The sequence below is a fragment of the Lichtheimia ornata genome (assembly GCF_029851405.1).
Source record: "Lichtheimia ornata isolate CBS 291.66 chromosome Unknown scaffold00006, whole genome shotgun sequence".
NCBI classification, from domain to species: domain Eukaryota; kingdom Fungi; phylum Mucoromycota; class Mucoromycetes; order Mucorales; family Lichtheimiaceae; genus Lichtheimia; species Lichtheimia ornata.
The window spans coordinates 445,410-470,040 of record NW_026695326.1 but is presented as its reverse complement, the minus strand read 5'-3'; the positions used below and the strand labels follow the sequence as shown (position 1 = coordinate 470,040).

The following is a 24,631-nucleotide window of genomic DNA, read 5'->3' as shown; positions in this document are numbered from 1 at the left end:
GGGTTTGCGTGCAAATACACGTTCTTCTATGTTTTGCTATTCTAATAATGGTGACGATGATGATGATGGGTGCAAAGAGAGCAAGTATGTACTAAATATCAAGGTGTCATTGAGGGAGCATCTGGTAGGTTGGCAACGACTGCATTTCGACGACGAAGGGTGTAAACAGGGAGATCAATGGTGTCACCATCAAAGAGTGTCAAGGTAGCTGTAGCATTGGGGCTGCGTTGAAGCCATTCATTGATACTTGTAGTAGGGACGTAATCGGTTGCAGATGCGATAACGGTGCCATCATGATCAAGGATGCAATATCGGTCGACTGTGGAGGAGCAGCATGTTAATTCTTGGTGGTGGTGAGCAGATTCAGTAGTACACGACATGATGGATGAAAGAAGAAAAAAAAAAGAAAGAGTGAGAAAGATAAAAGATCCAGAGTAATGCAAAAGCATTAACTTTATAGTATCCAAATTTTGATTCGTTTATGGTGTGTGGGTTAAAAAGGAAATATCAACAGGCAACATTATATACAAGGCTGATGGGGAATTTGAGAAGGTTGCATTATTCTTGTTGTAGAGATTCAAGGAACGGTTTTGCATCTGGATCTTGCTCCCATGTTCGTGACTTGAACAACTTATCGATCTGTGCACGTAGTTCCACCATGCTTGTTGGGATACAGAAGGCTTTTGATAATATTGAAAGTGATACGTCTTTGCGTGGATAATAGCGGTGATGATTGTGGCTGTTTTCTTCGAGATCAAATATCTTAAACGTCATGCTGGAGTATGCGAATCGAAATTGTCGAACCACTGAAAAGGCATTGTATGACTTCATACCAAGGTCATTGTCATGGTTCATAGGGTCACGGATGGTAAATAGCGGTCGACCTTGTCGGCTAAGAATATTCCTCTGCAATGCACATAAATCAGTAATCCCATTGAATCACCATCACGTAACGCTCAATCACGCCATCTTACCTTTTCAAAGTATTGTCCTTTTCCTTTCACACATATACCAACGTCTTCCAAATTGAACAATAAACCATACAGCTGGAAGAATTCAATCAATAGCGTGGATAGGTTCTTGAGTGGATCGATTTGACCCGTGGATATCTTGGGATGCATCTACAACGGGGTAAGAATGAGTTCATGCAATCAATACATAGGTATGACGCCAATGTGCTCACCTGCAAGAAGCTCATCACCATACAAACAATGGCATAACCTCCCATTCCACCAGAAAATACTTCATTGAGCCCCTTCAGCATGAGGTAATGCTTGATCAACAATGTCAACGGCCTTAGCCCTGGTTGCTTGCGCATCATTGACGTGATACATTCGGCAGCCTTTATGCCTGAATCAGAGTTTGTGATGATATCCACCTTGATCCTGGTAAGGGAATCTTCAAATTTGATGACCGGCACCTAGGTAAACAAGATGTCATGATTACATATTCACCATTAGCCTTGCCACTCCCCCAAAGTATGACGCGTTCTCACACACACAAACATACCTGTGCATGTAAAATCATCTGCATATTGTCCGCAATCCCTGCTCTCTCTAATCGCCTGGCAATGAGTCTCAAGTTCACACCTGATCCTTGGACCACCATGTCAATATCGCTAAAGAGGGAATGAATCAGCATCATCATCAACCTTGGAAAAGTAAAAGATCTTACCTATTTGGCAAATACATGTCTGTGGCAAAGCTTCCAAATACTTCCACCTCTGATCCAGGAAATGCTGATTCGATTGTCTCTTTGATGCGGTATACAAGGAAATCACGCAAAAGCTTTTCACCCTTGGTAGGTTCCAAGTAGCGCACAATGCTTTGCACCTCTTGATCAAACCTAAAGTAACACGCATCATCAGGGACATGCTGTGATTCTTGTACCACCTTCATATACTTACAGCTTATCGACATTTAGAGGTCCAGGTACGGTATCTGGCATCCATTCCAACCATGGGAAAGCACCAATTCCATCATCATCTTCGCTATCCGAATCATAGGCACGCTTGCGTTTGCGGTTCTCCTTCATACGTTCTCGCTCCTTTCGACGTTTGGCTTGTCGAGAATCGTTCTTCTTGCTATCGTCGTCGTCACCCACACTGAGAGAGATAAAGTCATCCCCGTCTACCATATTCAATCAATATCAACGTGGCTATTGTTCTTTTATGATAACGAGACGAGATCTTACTTGCGATGGCTTGATCATCGGTGCGATCGACGGCACCAGGTGAACTTTGGCGACTATCACGATTGCTGTTGCTGCCTTCTCCTCCACTCATGAGGTCGTTGCGATCGGTTGCTGATTCCCATCCTGGTGAGCCTGCTGAATTCCTCTGTGCTCTTGTCTTTTGTTTCTTTCTACTTTTCCTGCCCATGCTGGATCGATGCAAAGAGGAGTTTGCCACTTCGTCTCTTGCACCCAATGTTTTTATTAAAGCCCAGATGCCGCCACTCCTCGCCCTCATCACTCATGCCGTGCCCTTCATATGACAAGAGATGTATTACAGGATCCTCAATCAGTATATAGATAATAGCATTTGTATAAGAGTCCTCATCTTTTCTTTATTTTCCCTGCAACAAGCATGTTTCAATACGTCGCGTTAATTAAATGCTATAGCTTTTATTATGCCACTCCTCTTTTATCCTCTATATAGCTATGTATCTTCCACACTGTAATACAAGATCATGGAAACATAATACACATGTCAAGCATTGCATGTGTGGCTGGGGTCCTATAATACAAAGGATAGGTGTACTTGATCTCCCTTGGGTTGGATGTATCGCCTGTTTCGAAGCCGAGGGGGTTTATTCTCACGCACGCATGTGTATATTGATTGGATATTATGTAGAACTTATTTGAAGATGAAAGAGAAAGGATATTGGTCATATAAGATTAGATGGTATTCTATGAGCTCTCCAATCATCGACTACTTTCGAGAATGCTTATAAGTATTCCATATGGTAATGGGTATGCATGAGAGGCCCTAAGACACTACTGCATCATCCACTAAAGAGCTTAAGTATGTGATAGTAAAGGTAATACTTTATTGGTAAGGAAGATGTAAGGCTACAACGACGACTAATATTTACATGGGGGAGAAGAACGGGCAAGCCCAAAATGAACTTCCCAGCTTTAAAGGCGGAGTGGGCTTGAAACAAGCTCGCTTTTCTTTCGTTTCCACATGGCACAAATCATTCTAGGTCCCCACAATGGCGTCAGAATAAACGGCACTCGACCTCGAAGACCCAAGACTCGACGAATCAAACCACCCAATGACAGCCAAGAACAGTCGCTTCAACCTGAACAAGCTATTCAGTCTTCTTCTTCTTCAGAATCCAGTGTGGTAGCATCGCCGTCGCCGCCTTCCCCGCCATTGCCAGCATGGACTCAAGATGTTCAACTTTTGCAACCATCGTCACCGTATTTGCCGCAGATACTCGACCTTATCAATACCAATCAGTGGCATGTCGAGATACAACCCGATAATACCATTTCCATCAACTTGGATAGCGTCCACGACTTGAGAGACTTTTTGCAGACACTCGGCGAACTTGCATTTCAGTCGACTTTGGACTCTTCACCCGATCTCAGTCATCATGAGAATACATCGAGAGGAAGTGCCATGGTACGACGACGACGAGTATTGCATCCTTACATCAAGTATCATAGTGAATTGTATGCCGAGACAATATGGCCTTCCATCACTTGTCCCTCTTCTTCGGGTACCAACAGCGACAATGGCATGGATGAGGATCAGCAACAACAACAGCAGCAACAACAAAACAACATACGTATCGAATGGCCAACATTTTATTCGACCTTGTCTACCATCATTGATGATTGTATCCATTACTTTGTTGAATGCATGAACCATTATTATCCTGTGCGACCACGAAGGGTAATACACGCATGGTACAACAATTTGGAGAACCCTCAAGAAGATGTATTCGCCTTAGCCATTGGAACCTTTTGGTGTCGCCATTTGCTGATACACCATCGACCTGCCAGCATTACTCAAGAGCAAGATAGTAAGATTCTGGATATGATACAGCATCGTCTTGCGCACATGACTCGGGATGCCCTTGGAGATTACTTTGATGAACCCAACATTGATCGCATCTTCGCCTTGTGTTTATGCAACATGACAACAGTATTCTCAATGGAGCAAAAGGCGACATTTCATACATTGGCAGTGCGCATGGCTACAGCATTGGATATTCGACCTCGTACAAGAGATGATGATGATGATGATGCTCGTGCGGGTGATACGATAGAGTTGGAGAATCGGTTATGGTGGTATCTCTTTCAGATTGATCATTTCCTACATGAATCAGGTGCCATTCCAAAGTCGATGCTCAGTCCCAATTCAGATGATCATGATGCATTATCACGCTTGGTACGACCTACTCCTTGCTCGCTGGACGAGCCTGATGAAGTTGCTGGTGCCTTGGAATGGGGTCACGTGCTTGAATTGTGGATCATTCGTCGTCGTATTGTTCGAGAAATCGAGACTACTTTGGATCGTGGAGACTTGCTCACCGAACACATGTATGACAATGTCAAGGCGACACTCTATGATTGGAAAGCACGTATACCAGAAATGATCAAGAGCGTGGATGGTACGTCACCTTCAACCCTATCTTGTCATGGCAACAACAACAACAACAGCAGCAGCAGCAATGGATCCCTATCCATGACAGCTCTCGAAGAATCAAGGCTAGCAGCAAGCATGGAATTCTGCACCAATACATGTTTGATATTACACCACTTTTGTCCACATCAAGATGCAGCCATCATATCTCCCTTGGAACGACAAGCCATTTTGGACATGATTGAATATTCAACAGAGATGCTACGACTACGACGAGCTGTGTTGTCATTTGCACCTTGTCAAACGTGGCCTGGTGACTTGAAACGATCGATTGAGATTTTGATGTATTGCACAGAGTATGGGGATGATTTGATCACGGGTCGAGCCAAACATGGTCTCAATCATGCACGACATGTCTTACGCAAGATGGCCGAAGTCAAGTGGAAAGATCCAATTTGTATGGTGCTGATCAATGATATTGAACACGTTCTTTATGCATCACCTTCCTCTCAAGTCAACAACAACAACAACAACGTTATGCATGAACAACATCAACATCAACATCACCAGCAGCCACAGCAACCATCAAGGACAACCCAAAGAGCAGAAGAGGATAAAAGTCATCGTCGACGCAGCATCAAAATGGCCAACAATATGTACACAGGTGTGATGATGTTTGATAGAGAACTACAACCTCGAGCACAATATTATCGTCCTGCCAACACGTCCGACCCATTGGATAGCGTCACGGTGTTTGAAGATGTATCACGTTATATGAACTAAGCAGGACACAAACGAAACTATACCCCACCCCCACCCCCCCAATCCTCATTCAACCATCCCAAATCCTGATTTTTCCCGCTGCATAGTACACCCAACATCATCCCCTTACTTCCTCTCTTGTCCATCTTTTTGTTTTATATAGTTTTCACATACATGTTGTATATTTCTCTAATAACAATCCACTCATTCTCACACACATTCATGGACCTGAAACATAAAGAACGGGGTAAAATGCAAGCAAGACTATGGGGGGCAGCGGAAAGTTTTTGAGCTGAATGGGAAAAAAAGGGGGTGTCCTTCCGGGGGTGGCGATCTTGATGACCAAATATGGCAGTGTAAAGGAAAAAGCGACGAGCCTAAATGCTGGGTGTGGTGGCTTGATCAAATAAGAATGGAACGGCAATGTGGAGAGTTCTGAGTTTCACCTAACTTCCTTTTCCTGCAAGCAACTTCCCCGTAAGTCAAATTACCGTTCCAGGCTATGCCCGCTTGCTTGCCGACTCCCTCCATTTCACTATATAAACCACTTTTCCCCCACCCCCACATAGCCATTACTTGTTTATTTCCATTCTCTCTCTCACACACACGCACACACTTTTTATACAACAATGGCTCCATCTACGACAATGAAGGTTGCAAGCTGGGAAACTACCGGTACCATTTCCACTGTTGACAAGCAAATCCCAGAACTCAAGCCTGGTTACATTCTTGTACGAGTCACCGCTTCTGGTATTTGTGGTAAGTCTCAACTTTTTGTTGTTGTCATGGAGACCCCCATCTTTATAACATGGGATGATGATAATGATAGGCACGGATTTGCATATTTGCAAGGGTGAGACCCCACATGCCACGCACAAAGTGACTATTGGACACGAGAATGCAGGCTTTGTGGAGCAAATCCATCCTGACACGGTGACCACTGTCAAGCAAGGCGACTTGGTAGCCATTGATCCCAACATTCCTTGCCACGCTTGCACTTTTTGCCGCAACAAGAAATACCACTTGTGCCCCAAGCTTATTTGTTTGGGCGTCTCCGTCAATGGTGGTATGGCAAAGTACATGGCTGCACCTGCTGAAGCTGTTTTCCCCGTTCCTCAATCGGTGGGTCCTGTGACAGCAAGTTTGGCTGAACCCTTGTCGTGTGTGATCCATGCTGTGGATACTGGTAGCATCAAAACGGGCGATCAAGTGCTTGTGATGGGTGCTGGTCCTATTGGTTTGATGACGCTTGGTCTTGCAAGTCTTGCTGGTGGTCGTGTCACTGTGGTCGAACCTAGCAAAATGCGTCGTGAAAAGGCCTTGGCTTTTGGTGCTGCTGAAGTATTGGATCCTGAAGAGCTCAAGTTGGGTGATCCTTGCATGGGTGATGGCTTTGATGTGGTATTTGAATGTGTGGGTCGTCCTCAAACTATGGAGCTTGCTGTCAATTGTGCAAAGGCTGGAGGTACCGTTGTGTGGGTTGGTGTTGCCAAACCCGATGTCACCATCCCTGTTTCACCTTTCAACGTATACCGCCGCGAGCTCACCATCAAATCCACTTACACCAATCCTTATGGTATGGAGCGTGCTATCAAGGTCCTTGCCGAAAACAAGCTTGATTGGGGAAGCCTCATCACTCATTCCTTCACTTTGGATCAATTTGAGGAAGCATGGAAGGTGTTTTTGGATGGCTCAGGTCTCAAGGTCTGTGTTCGACCCAACGAACAGTAAATTCCCTCCAACATCATTTTTACCACACACAAGCACACGCAATATATATACAACAACAACACGCATCATACACAATACGTATATATAGTAGACAATATTGTATCCCTCATCATACCATTCCTCCTCTTCCACATGTATAAAACAACATTTTTACTTGTTTCATTTACTTGGGGTAATAATACTAAAGTGGTTGTGGGCGCTGAGCTGGGTGAATACAACTCCACATTGCAGCTTGTCATTGGCAGCTCCTCGCATAGATTTCATTCTCTTTCTTCTTCACTCTTTCCTCCTTACACAATCCATCATCATCTTATGCATCTACTCGCCCTTTTGGTTTCTATCACCTGTTTATTAAGCCTTGTTCTAGCAGGTCCTGGAACTCACCGTTATGAGCAACCTGGACACTCTAACTATGGCGACGACAAAACCAACCAACAGTAAGTGTGGAACAGGTCCCAGTTGACAATCCCCATGGCTAAGATGGATTACAGACACATTATGGAACACATCAAGTCCATGGCAAAAGACGGCCAAGATCCACAGGCCAAGTTGACTGAAAACGAGCTCGTGTACTATTTATTCGTGCTGCATGACACCAACAATGACGGACACCTCGATGGCCATGAGTTACGTGCAGCCTTCACAGACTTTGATGAGGATGAGGAAGACGACCCAACTCGCTATGTGGCATTGGATGAGATTACTGCTATGGTGGATCATGTGTTGGAAGAGGACGATCTTAATGGAGAGTAAGTAAGCAGAGGATTGGTTCTACATATGATCATGGATACTCATCTCCAGGCAACAGTGGTAGAATTTCATGGGAGGAGTATTTACAAAGTCAATTGTATCATGGCAACGGTGGTCAATAAGAAGTTTGGAAAATGATGAATCAATCTTTATGTATATGTGAGTGTGTATGGTATGGTGGTAGATACATTTTTCTTTTGGATGAGATGGGATGGGAGAGAGCGACCTGCGCATATGGGAGAAAATGCAATGCGAATAGTTTTATGCGTGTAAATGAGAGAAGAGAGAGATTATGACATGAGATTGTTATCTTCTGGGAGTGGTAATGCACCTTCCAAGCCGAGCATGACATTATACAAGATCGTCACCCATGCGTCTAAGGGTCCTGGAATACAATAGCGCAAACAATCTTGGCCACCAATATGACCATCCGGTCTCAAATTAGCCAATGCACCAAGATCAATAAACAATCCGCCTGCTGCTTCCACAATGGTACGTGCAATGGCATTCCTACGATCATATTCACTCCATCCATAAGGTAGCTGGCGTTGCTGCTCATCATCCAAGGGTTGTTCAAGTGGGCCATCAGCATCGTCACAATGGGGATGACCAATAGCCGAGGATCGGTAGATGATAAGTGCACGTGGTTTGCTCTTTCGTAATGATGCAAGCGTTTGTGTCAATTGACGAGCAAAGTTGGTATCATCCTCGACCACCGGGCTGCGATTCAAGATGAAAATGTCGTATTCACGTAAAATAAAGTTCGCCATAAAAGGCCATTCGACTATATCCATCGATGGGTGTCCATACTGCTTGTCCACTTTGCGTGCAATCGATACCACGTCATTGCGGAAATAGCGTAAATAACTTGCTTTGGGTTCATTGCATATCGTATGTTCTAAAAAAAGGTCCCATCAGTCTCTCTTTCTCACTTCCTCCTTCCTCGTGTATTATACCTTTGCAATTCAATTCACCATAACATACGACAGGTCCATCACGTAATGCATCAAGTAATATTTCATGCATTTGATATTGAGCAAGATCACCGACAAGCATGAGATTGCGGCCTTTTAGAGCACCACCGCACCATTGTTGTGGATCAACGGTTGTCATTGGTAACGGACATGAAGGTTCCCACGTGTATTTGACAGCTTCACGTTGCTCATTTTTGCCATGTGTCTTGTAAAACTTGGCATCACAACTGCCATACAACGGATCTTGGAAATGACGTAGTAACGGTGCACGATTGCTGCTCTTTACCCATCGTCCACGAGTCCAACAATTCACCAACGATCGCATAGCATCCACTTGATCTTGAGTATCCAGAATTGTACCAGGGATACGACCATCATACTTGTTGCCAAATGCCTCTTGTGCCATGGATTGTGCTATGCCCACCATCCGTTCCTGCAATGCTCGTCGTTCCTCAGTCGTCAAGTGCTCAGTGGTAAATGCATGATCTGGATCAAACGCTGCTTTGCTGATAGCCTTATAGGATTGCTTATACCAAGGTAACCGATGTTGTTGTTGACTAGGTGCCGTCGTAGCCGAGGATTCATTGTCGAAAGAAGATTGCTCAAAGATGGATATACGATTGGGTGGAGGAGCACCTGTCATGACGCTGTAGATTTGATAGGCGATGACCAACAAGACAGCCAACAAGAGTAGCCGTAATACAGGACCTCGAGCTGGAATCATGGCGTGGTGTCGGCGTCGATGGAGAAAAGAGATGAGGTAGACGTAAAGAGGAAGAAACGAAGGAGGGAAAAAGATTGACAAGATAGTATGTAGCGGCGTTCGGATTGTGCACACTGCTGGCTGGCAACACACATGATGGCAACACAAGCGATGTGGACACAGCAACCCTTTGCGTAACATCATCTTTAATTAACACAACATCAGCCTTATCGACAAGTGGAAATAAACAGAAAAAGAAAATGGCAACTTTATACAAGGTCGATTGAGGGGAAAGAAGAAGAAAGAAAAAAGGAATTAGAAGTCGAGTTAAATAAACAAGGATTAAAAGTCGGGGAACTTGTCTCTGTAGGGATCCTCGCATGGTTGTCCATAACGCTCGGTTTGTTCGGGGTACTTGTCGAAATGGCTAGCATCACCATCACCACGAATGTGTGGAATGTAAGGTGCTCGAATTTGACGATTGCCCACACGATCAAAATCAACCCCATCAAACCATGGATGACATTTGATATCCTCGGCTCCATTCTTGAGATTACCATAACGTCTTGAAAGATCAGATGTCAGTAGTCGTTTTAGCAAATCTTTAGCATTGGGATCGAAATAACTAGGCCATCGGATTTTGCCTTGAAGGATCTTTTCGTACAATTTGAGATGATCTTCATCAAAGAAGGGTGGATATCTATAGTCTCCTATGATTAGTTTATGATACACACACTCGCTCATTGATAGCTTACCCTGCCAACATTTCGAATACAAGCACACCCAAACTCCACCAATCCACGGCTTTGCCATAACCCTTTGACTGAATTACCTCGGGAGCTAAATAAACGCATGTATGAGCATATGAAAAGCCAACATCACTCCTTTCACTACCACTTACCAAGATAGTCGGGGGTACCACACAGGGTCCAAGTGACATCAGGGACATATTTGGCAAAGCCAAAATCGGTAATGCGAATGTGGCCATTGCTGTCCAACAACAAGTTCTCGGGCTTTAAGTCTCGATATACAATATCTTTGGCATGCAAATACTCGAGTGCGAGCACCACTTCGGCCGCGTAAAACTTGGCAACGTGGTCTGGGAAACGCTATTATAGATTCCTCCGCCCAATGAGTATCCTCCGTCCACCACCATGTGCCCTATTATCATTGTAATACCTTGCTTTTTCGCAGTACGCTAAAGAGCTCTCCTCCCGGCACGTAATCCATCACCATGTACAAGTTGGCATCATCTTGAAACGTGCCCCATAAATTCACAAGGAAAGGATTGGCCACTGCTTCCAAAATGTGCTTTTCATTGTTGGTGTGCTCAACTAGTATTATAAATCATAATGAATATGGCGGCGTATAAATATGCATATTACACCATCTCACCTTGTTTTAATCGCACCACCTCGGTCTTTTTCAATACCTTGATGGCATAGTATCGTGCATTGTGTCTTGATTGAGAAAGGTGGACACGACCAAATGAACCCGTACCGAGGGTACGTAGCAAATGAAAGTCATCAAGTTTCAAACGAGGTCGATTTTTGCGTTGTTCGAGAATGTGTTGATCGTATTGCTGATATCGTTGTCGCATGGCTGCCCGCTGTTGCTGGGCTGTATAGATGGATGGAGGATGTAATGCAAGTGAGCAAGGTGAAAAGAAGAGAGAGAGAAAGGTGAATGAAGAGGAAAGAGAAAGAAGAAAGAGAAAGATAAGTATGCGTGTCGGTGTGGCTGTTGCTCAACATCAACGAAATACCTTTTAGTTGCATCAGCTTTTGTACGTCAGCGTGGTCTATTTGAAAAGGTAGGTTAAAACGTGCATGCGATAGAAAAGAAAAAGAGGAGAAAGACACCAGCAAGAGAGAGCGAGAGAGCGAGAGGAGAGAGAATACGAGCTTGAGTCCAACTCAGAAAGAAAAAAAAGTTTGCCCCATCGACTGACAGGGCCTATGTATGTGTGCATACATAACCATCCCCCAACATGCATCAAGTGTGGCGCCATGCAAAAAGATGTATATGCGCACTACCACATGAACACGCGTCTTTCCCTTTCTCATCCACGCATTCACTCATATTCTCGTCTCTTTTTAGATAAAATGATCAAGATTGACTTACCAGCATTGGTAGAATCCACATCCATTTCGTTTGCATTATTAGTTTGTGTCGAAGGTTTGTCAACGGATGCTCGTGGTGTTACATAACCAGCCGCTGCTGTGTTATTGTTTGAAGGTGTCATTGTTGCGTTTGTTGAAGTGGCTGCCTTATTTTGTTGTTGTTGTTGTTGTTGATTGTGTGGTTCAGCCGACGATGTAGATGAATGGGGTGTGTGTATGCCGAGCTTTGTATCTTCACCGCCTTTGCTCGTGTCGGTGGTGTTATCATTGTTGGCAGCAGCAGCGGCAGGGAGCGAGGTGTCGGATTGGTGATGATGATGATGGTGAAGGTGTGCCCCGTGCTTTGCCTTGTCAATAATCTTGTTAAAAAAAGACATGCAGGAAGAGAGAAAAAGCAAAGATCATAACATGGGGTTTTTGGCAGTCGAAAGAAAATGAACCCAAAAAAAGAGCCGAGACTGCCTTTGCGGGGTTGTTGCAGCGGTCCATAGCCGGGATGCTACACATATCGCATATCTCTCTTTCAACCTTGTCTTTGATTATTCCGAAGAAATGGGCTTCTTGTCAGGTAGACCATCCGTAAATAGGAAGCTTTCATTGCAAAAAAAGTCATCGTCGTGATATGCATGGCGACATGTGTGGTACAATCCACAACGCAGTGACCATTTTCATGTGCTTTTATGATAATTAATCCAGCCGTCGGACATCGGCATTTCTTATGCGATCATATGTCGTCGTCCACAACAGCCCAGTTGGCGTGGATACAAAATCTTGTGCTATATTGCATGGTATTTTTCCTGCAGCATGACAGGTTTCAGTTGGCGGGATTGTCTTCTTTGGCTGGGGTATTCCATATATAGCAACCATGACACGGCTGCTGCTTCAAGCGTTCAACATACAAAAAATCGAATGACTGAAACCATTACTATTATGTAAACCAGCGGGCATACAGCATAGCAACGTCACTCATATTAGGTAACCATGGAGATTGCATATCCATGTAGGTCATGTGACATTGGCAGGGTGCTTTTTGTGTTTTCTAGAACACGTCCATTCCTACACAAGGCTTTTTTTCACATGATTCAACGCGTATTAGAAAACGCCCACATCCACATGAATCGCTATCTTTTATCGTGTATGTGTTGGGGGAAACGTTGATGCCTTTAAAAAGACACATGGATACCGTAAAACCAATACATGTGAATACGTATTGTATCGTTTATACAAAAGGAAAAGGTGTGACCTAGATGCGTGTAATCCATGACATGAATGATCATTTTACTTTTGACATTATACACATGTGGCGTCGTGGGATGATCAATCCCCTTCTTTTTATATATGTATCTTAATACAAGGGGTTGAGATGGGAAGAGAAAAAGAGGAGGAGGAGCAAGTTGGATGAGTGATGGTGGTGGTAGTGGACGAAAGCGGGTATATACAATGGAGCAAGTCTCTTTTGCAATAAATTAATAGTAAGGAGGAATGTGGGATGTGGATGGATGTGTGTGTGTGAACATGCAAATGAAAAGATGGTATAATGTTGTGGAGGTAGCCTTATTGATGACGTTTTGCAGCGACTGCAGCTGCCACATTTTGATGTTGCTGATGTCGACGACGTTCCTTTTCAGCAACAACACCTGGTGGTTCAGATGTAATGACGACGATGTTACTGCGTTCTTGTACAGCTTCAGCGGTGGTTTCTTGGACATGATGAACATGATGATTGCCAGGAGTCTCATGAGTACAAACATCAATGTTGGCTACCCATGGATCGGCCAAAATAGATGATAACGTTGGCCGGCGATTGGGGTCGAGATCTAGCATGCTAGCCATGATGGGACGTGATTCACGAGGCAAATGCTTGAGGATGCGGTATTGTTGATGTGAGGAGTTGGTGGCAAAGGCACGGAATGCACGGTCGGAAAGCCTTGGCACTCGCCACGGGAAGCAGCGAATTGTCATGCAAATGAAAATGATGGCGCATGACCATACATCTCCTGCAGCAGGTGAATAGGTAGGTTGTGTGTATTGTTCTGGAGCAATGTAAGGTTCAGATCCATAGATGCCTATACACAACAACAACGAGGTTAGATCATTGAAATGGGATGAGGATGTTGTATATGGTTATTATGTACCTTTGCTCATGACAATGTTCTTCTCAAATGGATACTTGAAAACACAAGAGCAGCCAAAGTCGATGATCTTGACAATGCCACGATGATCCAAAACAAGGTTGTCAAGCTTGAGATCACGATGAGCAATACCCATGCCATGTAAGTAGTCGACGCCATTCAAAAGCTGGCGCCAGCAGCATGCGATTTCTTCACGAGACATCATGCCGCTCATGACAACATTGAACAAATCATTGGGGCAAAACTCCATGATTTCATAAAAGGTGGAATCGTTCTCTTGGATGATATCCAATGTTTGGATCACATTGGGATGATGAAGAGTGGACCCAATACAGAATTCGGCGGTCACTTTTTTGATGTAATCCTTTTCTGTCTCATGGGGTAGACGCTTTCGGAACTGCTTGACGGCAACAGGTTTGCTGTCGTTGGATCGGTGAATGAGTCGTACAGAGCCACCAGCGCCCTTACCAATATAGCGACCTGCAGCAGGGAGAAAAAAAGTTCAAGTTAGGAAAAAAAATGCCTCAAAATGACGCGTGCGCACATTTCTTGTGTGCACATGCTGCTTGCTCTCTCTCCTTTGAGCAATTTTTATGTTTTTGAATCCAACACGTACCCCATTTGCCATAGCGTCCTTCAATGTCATGGTGGAATTGATTGGCAAACGTGTCGCTTTCGTTGCTGCCGCTGCTGCTGCTACTACTACTGCTGCTGCAGGATAATGAACCATTGCCTGTTACAGTAACATCGGATACAAAGAAACGGCGTAGATCGGACCATCCAAGAAATGATCCATCCTTGCTTGATATCAATGGTGAAGTTGCATCATCACCATTACACATGGGTCGATGAAAATGGGTACGTTGATATTGTTGATTGTATTCAGGCTTCTTGAAAATGAATTGCGATGGCACATTCGAACATGCGTTTCGATGAGCAAAAGGTGGTCGATGTTGTTTTTGTTGTTGCTGTTGTTGTTGCTGATGCGGTAAAGAACATGTTGTACATACTGAAGATAAAGATGAAGATGATGTCGAAGGTGCTGGTGTGTGTGGTTTGGAGATATGAAAAGCACGTGTGGATCGAGAAGAAGCTGCCTTTTGCAATAAACGAGTCAACTCTGTCATATCAACAGCCGATGTATCGTCGTTGCAATGTACATGATGGGTGGTGGCATTGGTGGGGGTAACAACAGCAGGCGACAAACTAGGACTAGAAGGCACCGATCGCTCTGGTGTAACCAAGCCGTGATGAAGCAAAGCGTGCATGTAAGCTGGTAATGCGAGAGAGTGAGAGATGAGAGTGAAAAGAAGAGGTGTGTATTGGTGATTAGAAGCAACGATGAACAACAGGGGGAAATTTATGGGACGTGCCAATTTATATCAGTGTAAAGCTGAAACGTCAGTCATAAGACTGGGATCTCCCCCTCATGGCTTACACCCCCTTGCACCCCCCTAATCCCTTAACATGTTACCGGCACTCTGTCAATCCATTTCAGAAATAAAGCTGAAAACATAAACCATCCGTTTTTTCCGAGCACAAGGTATCATCTTGTGTTCCCTGTGTCACGGGGTCGTCCGAAAAGGCAATATTAAGCGGGTCTGTCAACGTTGAGACAAAGGATAAACAATCGTTTCATTTTAAGAAGCCCTTGTTCAGTCTCAGGCACAAACACGCCCTCATTATCCTTTAGTGCTCTGCACGTAGGCCAAGAAATGAATCAAGGAGGGCATTAGCAAGAATTAAGATTGGCTCTTTTTCATGTCTTGGCCTTGTGGTGCTGTAATTATCTACACACATCACTTAATTCGTAGCTCTGGCTTTTTCAGCCGCTATGCAACCTTGTTTTTGAGTTTACGTGTGCTGTCATCAGGCTTTTGTCCATATTAATTTGAAACAGAGGAGCTTGGGGGTACAATCTCAAGATGGATACCTAGGCTAAAAAGCATGACATCCGCCATTTAGGGTGATCGATAATCATGGGTCCTTTCCTGGCATCTTCGTAAACAGCTGCGGTTGCTATGCAACGCGTACATCAATGATGTATGTATGTGTGTGTGTGTGAATCAACAGAAATAGAAAACTCAAAAACAACGTTGTCCTTGCGTGTGTCTCTTTTTGCTACAAAAAACAGTAACACTTGGAGAAAACAAAACGCAATGTGTGTGTGTCGTACTTGGCAGTAATGAATTGTTGCTTTCTTTGTTTTTCTATTTGTGCATGCTCACTCGATGAGATTGGGTAGATTGCCTCTTTACTGTGCCTCGATCTCGTAGCCGTTTTTTCGACTTTGCAATATGCATACGCTGCGTGCACAATGACATCCTTCATAGTAAAAGGTGAATCAATGTACTGCGGCGTATGCTTTGCCATAAAAACATCCAAGCCCCATCTCCCTCTCTTACACAAAGCGGCCCGTTTCAAAAGGAGACAAAAGCTGCTACGGATCCCGAGCGAGGTGCGTGTTTGGAATAAGTATCATAGTATCTCTAATATGATGATGGCTCAAAGATGTAACAACAACATTGACGCAAGATGGTTAATGAGCATCCTATCCTTATGCACTTTCACCCCCTCCTTTGTCTCTTGTTGGTGGCGCGTTACTTGCATGAGGAGGATGTGTGTGTGTGAATTAGCGGAGAAAAAGAGAAAACAATCGAATGACGCTATGTATGTTCATATTGCTAGTGATGTTATGGATCATTCCTCTGTCATCGTCGTGTGATAAATCTGAACAAAGAAAAGAGGAAAACGTGTCTGTGTCGCTTTTATGACTCCATCGGATTTGCTTTGTATAGCAACTTGGCTTCTGAAACGCGCGCTCATTATTGTGGGATATGAATTTTGGGATTCTGACTCTTTTTTCTTAAAGCCGGCCATACATGCACATACATCGGCATCGGTTTGTTGATGTTCTTGAAAGGCAATATTTCAAAGCTATGCTTACAGCAATGATGGGATGGGCTCTCCTAAAGTGCATGCTGCGTTGTTGTTGTTTTTGTTGTTGTGGTGGCCCAAGTAGACCATCAAAAAGATTACCCTGTGCATAACGAGCCCCTTCCTTCTTCTCCTTGTGCACACACAATGACCACGAGATGAGCGATAAACTGAAAACCCATACCGCTACTACATCATGGCAACTCTGATACATGCATTAAATAGGCGCTATACCATCTCATGACGAGGCATATATTACAACCAAACCATTCAACTCAAAAGTTATTTACTGTTGATGGGTCGATGATACACAAAGGATTCGGGTCCATTGGATGGCGATATCCCGAGCCAGAAGGTGGATTACGTACATGATCAATAATAATAATAATAGCGATAGTGGCGCACTATACACATGTCAACGGATAAACGCGTGTGTGTGTGTGTGTGTAAATGAACCAATCTTGAGGCTCACTTTTGTGGTCTTTGAGGCTTGTCAGAGTGATCGGCATCGGGCCACTGTACGCTATAGCTTCACGTGAGAAAAAGAAAACTTGGATTGTTTAGATCTGATGAGTTGTTGTGCAGTGAGAAAGATAGAGCGGGGAAATGGCCACAATCAAGGTTAAAGTATAAATGACGAGCTTGGTAATATTAGACAGCACGTCTGTGTGATACAGCAGCTTGTGTAGCCCTGCAGGGAAAGGGTGTGATCTAATCGGTCTGGATTCCACGTCGAATCCATCGTTCGATCTAAATCATGTTGACACTTTCTCGATACTCGGGAATCCATCCTCTCTATCCACACGAATCCATCCACTCTGACGTTGTTAAAGAATGTAAAAGAACCTTTTAATGATGATATGTAGCTAACTTGTTGACTTAGAAAAACAAATACGTAAAGACAAATACGAGTGAAGCTATAGTCATCACCATTTGCGGTGGATATCCTTCCTCAACGCTCATGTTGTTACCAGCTGGCTTCTCCCATGCACCCGCAAGCTGTGGTTTTTCAGTAGGCTGCTGCTCCCCTTTCCTCTCAAGTTCCATATTTGCAATCTGACTCTTAAGGTGCTCCACCAGTTCTAGCGCTTGTCGCAGCTCTTGCTTTAATCGGGCTTTATCCTCATCCTCCATCGTGGTTGCCATGATACCCGTATCCATGGTTACTTCTTGTTCATCAGTAGTGACATCCGTTTGTTGTTGTTGTTGACCAATCTCCTCATTATCCTCCTCCACAGGTAGGTGTTGTTCGGTATCCTCGTTTGTAGGGGAAGAAAGCTCCTTTGTGGGGACATCTTCCTGCGACGATGTTTCTGATTTGGCTTGTTCTTCTTGATGTGAAGGCTTTTCTTCGACAGCTGGCTCTGGAGAAGGTGATGATGTTGTTGTTGCTTCTTCTACCGTTCCCGCTTGAGATTCCTCACGACTCATAACAGGATCTTGATTAGCTACTTCGCTTGGGATCTACATACATCACCCATGTCAAACAACAATAATAATATCATATGTCCTACTACTTGTACTTACGGGTGGCAATGCTTTTTGATCCACATGTTCTTGTGCTTGTTGTGGTGGTGTAATTGGTGTAGTGGTGGGTGGTCGAAAAGCACATCTTATCTTTTGTTGGAAGATGCTTTCCCTGTCCTCTGCTTCGGTGATAGCCCACTATGATGTTTATAATATGAATTACTACTATGTATACCTGCCTCCTTGTTTCCTAGATCCATACCATTTCCGTGAGAGGGAGTGCCTCATATACAGGCTTAATGATGGCTGTTTGAATCAAAAACTTGTCCTTGCATTTGTGGTCAACAGGCGGTTCTTGACTAAAAGGCTGCAGAATCACTAGAGTAGGTTGAAGATAACAGCAAGCTATCAGCATTGGCATTCATGCAAGTATGCTGTTTATGTGTTACCTTGTACTTCGATCTGAGAGTGAGGCTCAATACGTCCTGCATTAGGTCGTACACAGTATTGCTTGGGTGCCGTGGTCTTGATCTTGAACATGACGGGTCCATTGTTGGGATTGCCAACCAAAAGAACCTCAGTTGACAATCGCGTGAGAGGTCCTGGTAGAAGAACGCGAAATGAGCATCGCCCCACAGGTGCCATTGACCAATGACTTACGTTCAAACGACAGCTGCGATGCGGGATCTAGTTGAACAGCCATAGTATAGAGTAGAGAAGAAATGAAGAATAAAGAGAAGGATGGTGAATCGAGATGATGGAAGTAAAAAGGAGAGCATCCATATGTGAAGTAGGAGAGACCAAGTCGCGAAAAGGAAAACGAGGGGTGATGCATAAACCATGCACGCTAATGGGGAGAAACCACCATGAATACTTTGTGACTATAATGTTCACGACAACGAATGCTGATGGTGTGCATAAAGGATCCATTGGGATACATAGCTATAATAGCCGAGATAGTAGTAATAGTAAATGGCATTATCAATTATGATTGTATCATTACAATGACAATAGCGCGACATCAATATCCAAAACCGTCTAGCAACATCCCTTCTTCTTTCTCGCACCGACCAGCCCTTGAACGCTCCTCATTGAACGCCACAGAGGAAGGAGATCGTAAAACGCGATCATTCGTTAGCTTGGTGATGCCATGTTGTAATTTCGGATGGGAAATGTCACGGGTTGCACTGATATAGCTGGCTTGTCGGAAGCAAGACGCATTTTTGATAGGAGCTGCACCACCCCAAGTACATCTTTCCCATCTCTTTGGATCATATTTGTTCCCACCATCCATGTCATTACTATAGTACTTCAACCAGATCCCAGTGATTGAGCAGCAATGCGTATGCTATTGATGAAGAAAAAGAACAAGTCATTGATGATGATGATGCCTCCGTGTGATCGACAAATGTACTTTTCATCCCCTAGAATGACCGAAAACGCTCATGTGATGTCTAATTTGATCCTGTACGAGTGTAGGATATGCTGAGAACGAAGAGCATGAGCACATGAGTAGATGCTATGGCTAAAACAGCTCCACTGGTGAAGATAAGCGTAACCCAAAGAATGGTCGCCAATGACAACGTTGTTGTAGCAACACGTGTTGATCCAAGAAGTATCCCTTTAATGATTCTTTTTCTCGGTGTAAATGATCATTTCGATTGAAACAAAAGAACTTTATAGTAGCCATTAGGCGTCACTCATGACTAGATTCGAATTTATTTGAAATGTCACGTCATTGATCTGTGATCCAGTCTGTGTGCCATGGTCTGGGGTTTTTTTCTCCCCATCCAGCGTGATTTGTAGCTCCGTAAACTTTGTTTGTCCTCACGAGTGGCATCAGCATCAAACCCCCACCTTTGTTTTCCACTCTTTAAACAAAAAGGTAAACTCAACTTTTAACGCTTTACTTGATTGCCCTGGCCGTACTCATTCATCACCTTTTATAGCCCCATAGTCATGTCTGTCCCTGGTATGATGACTCCTCATCTTGAACATGGAACGCGTTTACCCTTTCTTCCTTCATTGCACCGTGCTCTTGTCTCACTCAGCAGTGTTTATGTTTAGTTGCCTTCAACGATATCGGTAAGCCCGCCAAGGACCTCCTCTCCAAGGATTATCCCGTTGGTGGTGTTAAGCTCGAAGTCAAGACCACTGCTCCTAACGGCGTCGTAAGTAGGATGGGGGAGTGGCGTTATTGTGTATGTTTTTTTCGGTGAATAACCCCTGTCTTATCACACATTATAGACCTTCAAGGTGAACGGTCAACGTGACAACAAGACCGGCATCATCGTTGGTGACCTCGAGACCAAGTATGCTGATAAGGCCAAGGGTGTCACTTTCACCGAAGCATGGACCACCTCCAACCACCTTAACGGCAAGATCGAACTTGAGAACAACTTGGCCAGTATGTATTTTATGATAATGGCGTCTTTGATGGGATGATGGTCTTTTAACATGTATGGCTTTGTATAGAGGGTCTTAAGCTCGAGTTGGTCACTTCCCTTCTTCCCTCCGTCAACGAGAAGGGTGCCAAGATCAATGCCACCTACAAGCAACCCAACATCCACACCGTTGCTACCCTTGATGTCTTGAAGACCCACTTCACCGTCAACTCGGTCGCTGGTCGTCAAGGTTTCCTTGCTGGTGGTGAGGTTTCTTACAACGTTCTTGATGGCAAGGTAAAGAAAAAATGGGATACTATCAGGGAAAGAGAGAAAAAAGGAAGGTTTCTGATATTTTCCATGACAACAGATCAGCCGCTACAACGCTGCTCTTGGTTACTCTGCTGGTGAATATGCCGTCGCTGTTCACGCTCTTAACAACTTGAACAACTATGCCGTCTCCTACTACCACAAGGTCAACCCCGATCTTGAAGCTTCCGTAAGTTCAAATATCCCCATATCATTGATTCATATATATATTGACAACGTTTGTATCATAGGGCAAGGCCTCTTGTGATGCTTCTGGCAGCAATGCTGTTGCTCTTGAAGTTGGTGCTAAGCTCAAGCTCGATAGCTCCGCTTTCGTCAAGGGTAAGATCTCCAACTCTGGTGTCCTCGGTGTTGCCTACACCCAACTTCTTCGTCCTGGTGTCAAGGTCAACCTTGGTGCCTCCATTGACACCTCCCGCCTCAACGAGAACGCCCACAAGCTCGGTCTCTCCCTCACCCTCGAAAACTAGATTGTATCATACAACATTACTGAAAGAGGTCTTAAGGGCTTTTTGTTGCAACGTAGATAAAACAATAATGCTATACTAGTATCATTTAGATGGGATGATGGAGATGTAATAGCTTGGGATATGGAATGCTATCGACTCATGTAGAATGCTTCAAAAAGATATGTATACGCACATGTTACATAGCTTGTTATCAACCCTGGCAAGAGCATGCATCAATGAGCACTATCAATGGTGGCGATCGTTGTGCCATGGCAACGGCTTAGGAACAATGAATCTGTTACTGACGTAGGTTCTGTTATTAGAACAACTTCACTAGCATATCCAAGAGCATGTTGTGTGAAAGTTTCAGGTTCGAGAGAGGCAATCACAACATCAAGATTTGGATGTACAGTGTTCATGCATTTATACAAGAGGTGTCCGACCTATTTAATTTCCACTTCTTCCACTCCCACAACTTCTTGTCTCTTCCCCCCATTCTCAACTGTTGGTGCATTCAAGTATACAACTACCGCCTGCGAACGATTGTCCTGCTTCAACCCATAATGTCAATCCTCCAACTTCCTTGATCCGATTGCCTCTGACTGAATGGCAAGTTCATGGAGTGTACACAACCTCCTTGTCACTCTTCTACAACACACGAGTCTCTTAACACAACACACGCCCTTGCACACTTCTTGCCACAACCAACGTAAGAGCGTTCATTGCAGCAGTTGCTATTTACTCCATTGTATCAAAAGGCATTCACAACCTTGTCACTCTACTACAGCACACGCTCTCTTACGCACTCCTTTGCCACGACCAAAGTTGACAGTATTCACCATTAGGAAAGTCTTCACTCCCTTCTCTAAAGTTACTTGCAGCAGCCTGCCTTGTGGCCTTCATCACGTGAACAGCAGATAGCCATGGTATAGAAGCGGCTTTATTCACGCGTAGCAACTTGATTTGGTACATGTGAATTCCAATGGATGATGCCATATCAGATATCAAGTACGCCGCAACACTTGGTCGAGTTACGATGGAAATGACTAAGGAAATGGTAGATCAACAGCAGGATGGAAAAGGAAAGCACATCAACAGCAGCTCTTTCAACCAACGTATTGGATTTGCAATGGTTATGGATGGGTGGATGCAATCATGAGCAATGATGAAAAAGGGACCCACGAATGTTGCTTTGGTTACTTTTCGCGTCGTCAGCAGGAACGATGGATCATGACACGTGGTTACGGCTGAGGATGATGATGGCTTGGATGGGATCAGCGAAAAGGCTTGTATCTTTGACGAAAGAAGGTGCTTTACAGCGATGGATGGCATTGGAGTACTCAAGAAGACAAATCATGCAACAACTATTCTCCAGCAACCAAGAATGCAATGACACAACTATCCCTATTGCCTCGATGTGATTCATCCGTGTCTTATCAATTTGCAATGCTTTCCCTTTATCATGGCAGTAGTTTATAGACATCCACACTACCCTTCTACTTTTTCATTGAATGAAGATTGGAATCAACGTAATACTTGGGAAGATGTGAATCACTTGGTTGGTTTCTGGTTTCTGGGTTGAAAGGAGAAGGACAAATGTGAAGGTCGGAAAGCGAGGTTGGATCATTTAAGTTATCGTATCAAGGCGTTGTTGTCCTTTTTGACAAAGCTTCCTATGTAACTCGCATACAGGTATATGATAGGCAGTGGCAATTCTCAAACGCTTGATTTACGAGGATAATCAAATAAGGGTGATGATGCCCAACATAGTGCTTGTAACCTACGCTTGGTTCATTGTAAGCTTAATGCATTATGTTCGAGATAGAGCGAGCTTTGATACAATGTGACACAAGTTCAAGCATACACCATGCTTCCCGATGTTGATTTTAGCTAACGCTACGTATTGTATGTAACCTTATATAAGAACGAAGCATGTTCTATACTGAAGCATAGGCAGGCAGGAGCAGATCAATCATGCACTCTCCGCCAATAGGATTGGCCCTTCAAGTCCGCTCCACTGTACAAGCAAGTCGTCACACCATCTTTACTCTATTATAGTCATACGCGACGCTTGTCAGTAAAACCACCTTCCTATAGCATCACGCTACAGTATATAAAAAAACATATAGACGCCCGTATCTCAACACTTTACAATCAACCGTGGGGTCTTTAATAGAACAATCTTGCTCGGCGGGGTGAAAGCGATCTTGTGGCAAACTATAAGTCCATCGTGGCAAAATTCCCAGATTTCGCAGAAAATATTAGCCACCAGCCAAACTGGACCTGAAGTTAGACCTCTTCATTGACGACGACCAAAAAAAATATTTTTGGGGGTAGTTGCGACATTGAACGTGAAACTTTCACACAAGGTGCTGTTGGCCAAGCCGAGCACATTGCTCTAATAAAAACCCTGTGTTTCATTGTAAAGTTTGGAGATACAGGCACCTTTATGTTTGTAAGCGTGATGCTATATGAGAAGTGGTCTTCGTTCAATGTCAAGTCGCTGGACCCTGGCAGAGCAAAAGATGCAGAGGGACCCTCTTTGTGTAACTCAGCTACTTTGCATGACTGGAAGGATGGAAGGATGATACTGTATACTGTTGACAAAAGCCCGTTCATTGCGAGCTTAACAGCCATTTCTTCACAATAGCCACTGTTGTCCACTCTATGACATGTGAGCGATTCTCCTGCTTCAGACATTCATTTCCATGATTGGATTATGTTGATCCGAGTTGATTTGACCGAGATACAGCAAAAGAGGGATTACATCAATCCACACATCTAACCATGCTCTATGTTGCTCAACTGAAGTAACCTTGGCATGAGCGTAGCTCAGCCAAACCAACTCGGATCAACATAATCCAATCATGAAATGAATGTCTGAATCAAAGCATCCCGTTCCTGTCATAGTATGGGCAACATTGCCGATTGTGAGGAAGTAACGTGCTCGTTTTATCAACAGTATACAATATCATCCTTCCAGTCATGCAAAAATAACGAGAACAAAGAGATTCCCTCTACCTTTGCTCTGCCGAAATCAACGGCGTTGGTTTAAGATTACTTCACATATAGCATCACGCTTACAAACTATAAAAGGTCCTGCATCTCAGGCTTTACAATGAAACGTGGGGTTTTATTAGAGCAATATTAGCTCGGCTGGTCAACGCTTTGCTTGTGAGTTTCACGATCAAGCTGCCTATCCCAGATTTCGCAATGTCGCCACCAGCCAAACTGGATCTGGGGGTCGACCTCTTCGACGACGACGACCAAAAAAATATTTTTCAGGCCGGAT

General features: G+C 44.0%; 10 protein-coding genes across 10 annotated transcripts; 4 read left to right on the top strand and 6 right to left on the bottom strand.

Annotated features, from left to right (window-relative positions):
• Positions 1 to 98: 98 nt before the first annotated feature.
• O0I10_002324 (uncharacterized protein) lies at positions 99 to 380 on the bottom strand (the record flags this gene model as incomplete). Its single annotated transcript, XM_058482408.1, has 1 exon — positions 99 to 380. One exon carries the CDS (start codon positions 378 to 380, stop codon positions 99 to 101), a length of 282 nt encoding a protein of 93 aa, XP_058346906.1.
• Positions 381 to 558: 178 nt separating this feature from the next.
• On the bottom strand, positions 559 to 2,380 carry O0I10_002323 (uncharacterized protein; the record flags this gene model as incomplete). Its single annotated transcript, XM_058482407.1, has 7 exons — positions 559 to 906; positions 975 to 1,121; positions 1,184 to 1,420; positions 1,510 to 1,618; positions 1,675 to 1,845; positions 1,907 to 2,129; positions 2,194 to 2,380. 7 exons carry the CDS (start codon positions 2,378 to 2,380, stop codon positions 559 to 561), a joined length of 1,422 nt encoding a protein of 473 aa, XP_058346905.1.
• Positions 2,381 to 3,187: 807 nt separating this feature from the next.
• O0I10_002322 (uncharacterized protein) lies at positions 3,188 to 5,380 on the top strand (the record flags this gene model as incomplete). The annotated part of the gene is made up of 1 exon (XM_058482406.1): positions 3,188 to 5,380. One exon carries the CDS (start codon positions 3,188 to 3,190, stop codon positions 5,378 to 5,380), a length of 2,193 nt encoding a protein of 730 aa, XP_058346904.1.
• Positions 5,381 to 5,988: 608 nt separating this feature from the next.
• Positions 5,989 to 7,090, top strand: O0I10_002321 (chlorophyll synthesis pathway protein BchC; the record flags this gene model as incomplete). The annotated part of the gene is made up of 2 exons (XM_058482405.1): positions 5,989 to 6,118; positions 6,189 to 7,090. 2 exons carry the CDS (start codon positions 5,989 to 5,991, stop codon positions 7,088 to 7,090), a joined length of 1,032 nt encoding a protein of 343 aa, XP_058346903.1.
• A 312-nt stretch (positions 7,091 to 7,402) lies between these two features.
• Positions 7,403 to 7,962, top strand: O0I10_002320 (uncharacterized protein; the record flags this gene model as incomplete). Its single annotated transcript, XM_058482404.1, has 3 exons — positions 7,403 to 7,527; positions 7,582 to 7,839; positions 7,899 to 7,962. The coding sequence occupies 3 exons, from the start codon at positions 7,403 to 7,405 to the stop codon at positions 7,960 to 7,962; spliced, it is 447 nt and encodes a 148-aa protein (XP_058346902.1).
• Positions 7,963 to 8,130: 168 nt separating this feature from the next.
• On the bottom strand, positions 8,131 to 9,538 carry O0I10_002319 (uncharacterized protein; the record flags this gene model as incomplete). The annotated part of the gene is made up of 2 exons (XM_058482403.1): positions 8,131 to 8,738; positions 8,797 to 9,538. 2 exons carry the CDS (start codon positions 9,536 to 9,538, stop codon positions 8,131 to 8,133), a joined length of 1,350 nt encoding a protein of 449 aa, XP_058346901.1.
• Positions 9,539 to 9,859: 321 nt separating this feature from the next.
• On the bottom strand, positions 9,860 to 12,017 carry O0I10_002318 (uncharacterized protein; the record flags this gene model as incomplete). Its single annotated transcript, XM_058482402.1, has 7 exons — positions 9,860 to 10,217; positions 10,273 to 10,357; positions 10,419 to 10,626; positions 10,697 to 10,851; positions 10,913 to 11,137; positions 11,283 to 11,318; positions 11,642 to 12,017. The coding sequence occupies 7 exons, from the start codon at positions 12,015 to 12,017 to the stop codon at positions 9,860 to 9,862; spliced, it is 1,443 nt and encodes a 480-aa protein (XP_058346900.1).
• Positions 12,018 to 13,194: 1,177 nt separating this feature from the next.
• O0I10_002317 (uncharacterized protein) lies at positions 13,195 to 15,040 on the bottom strand (the record flags this gene model as incomplete). Its single annotated transcript, XM_058482401.1, has 3 exons — positions 13,195 to 13,706; positions 13,776 to 14,252; positions 14,389 to 15,040. The coding sequence occupies 3 exons, from the start codon at positions 15,038 to 15,040 to the stop codon at positions 13,195 to 13,197; spliced, it is 1,641 nt and encodes a 546-aa protein (XP_058346899.1).
• Positions 15,041 to 17,588: 2,548 nt separating this feature from the next.
• O0I10_002316 (uncharacterized protein) lies at positions 17,589 to 18,879 on the bottom strand (the record flags this gene model as incomplete). The annotated part of the gene is made up of 5 exons (XM_058482400.1): positions 17,589 to 18,173; positions 18,237 to 18,374; positions 18,439 to 18,554; positions 18,626 to 18,778; positions 18,837 to 18,879. 5 exons carry the CDS (start codon positions 18,877 to 18,879, stop codon positions 17,589 to 17,591), a joined length of 1,035 nt encoding a protein of 344 aa, XP_058346898.1.
• A 1,256-nt stretch (positions 18,880 to 20,135) lies between these two features.
• Positions 20,136 to 21,360, top strand: O0I10_002315 (uncharacterized protein; the record flags this gene model as incomplete). Its single annotated transcript, XM_058482399.1, has 6 exons — positions 20,136 to 20,148; positions 20,244 to 20,347; positions 20,424 to 20,583; positions 20,652 to 20,857; positions 20,931 to 21,059; positions 21,121 to 21,360. The coding sequence occupies 6 exons, from the start codon at positions 20,136 to 20,138 to the stop codon at positions 21,358 to 21,360; spliced, it is 852 nt and encodes a 283-aa protein (XP_058346897.1).
• Between the last annotated feature and the right edge of the window lie 3,271 nt (positions 21,361 to 24,631).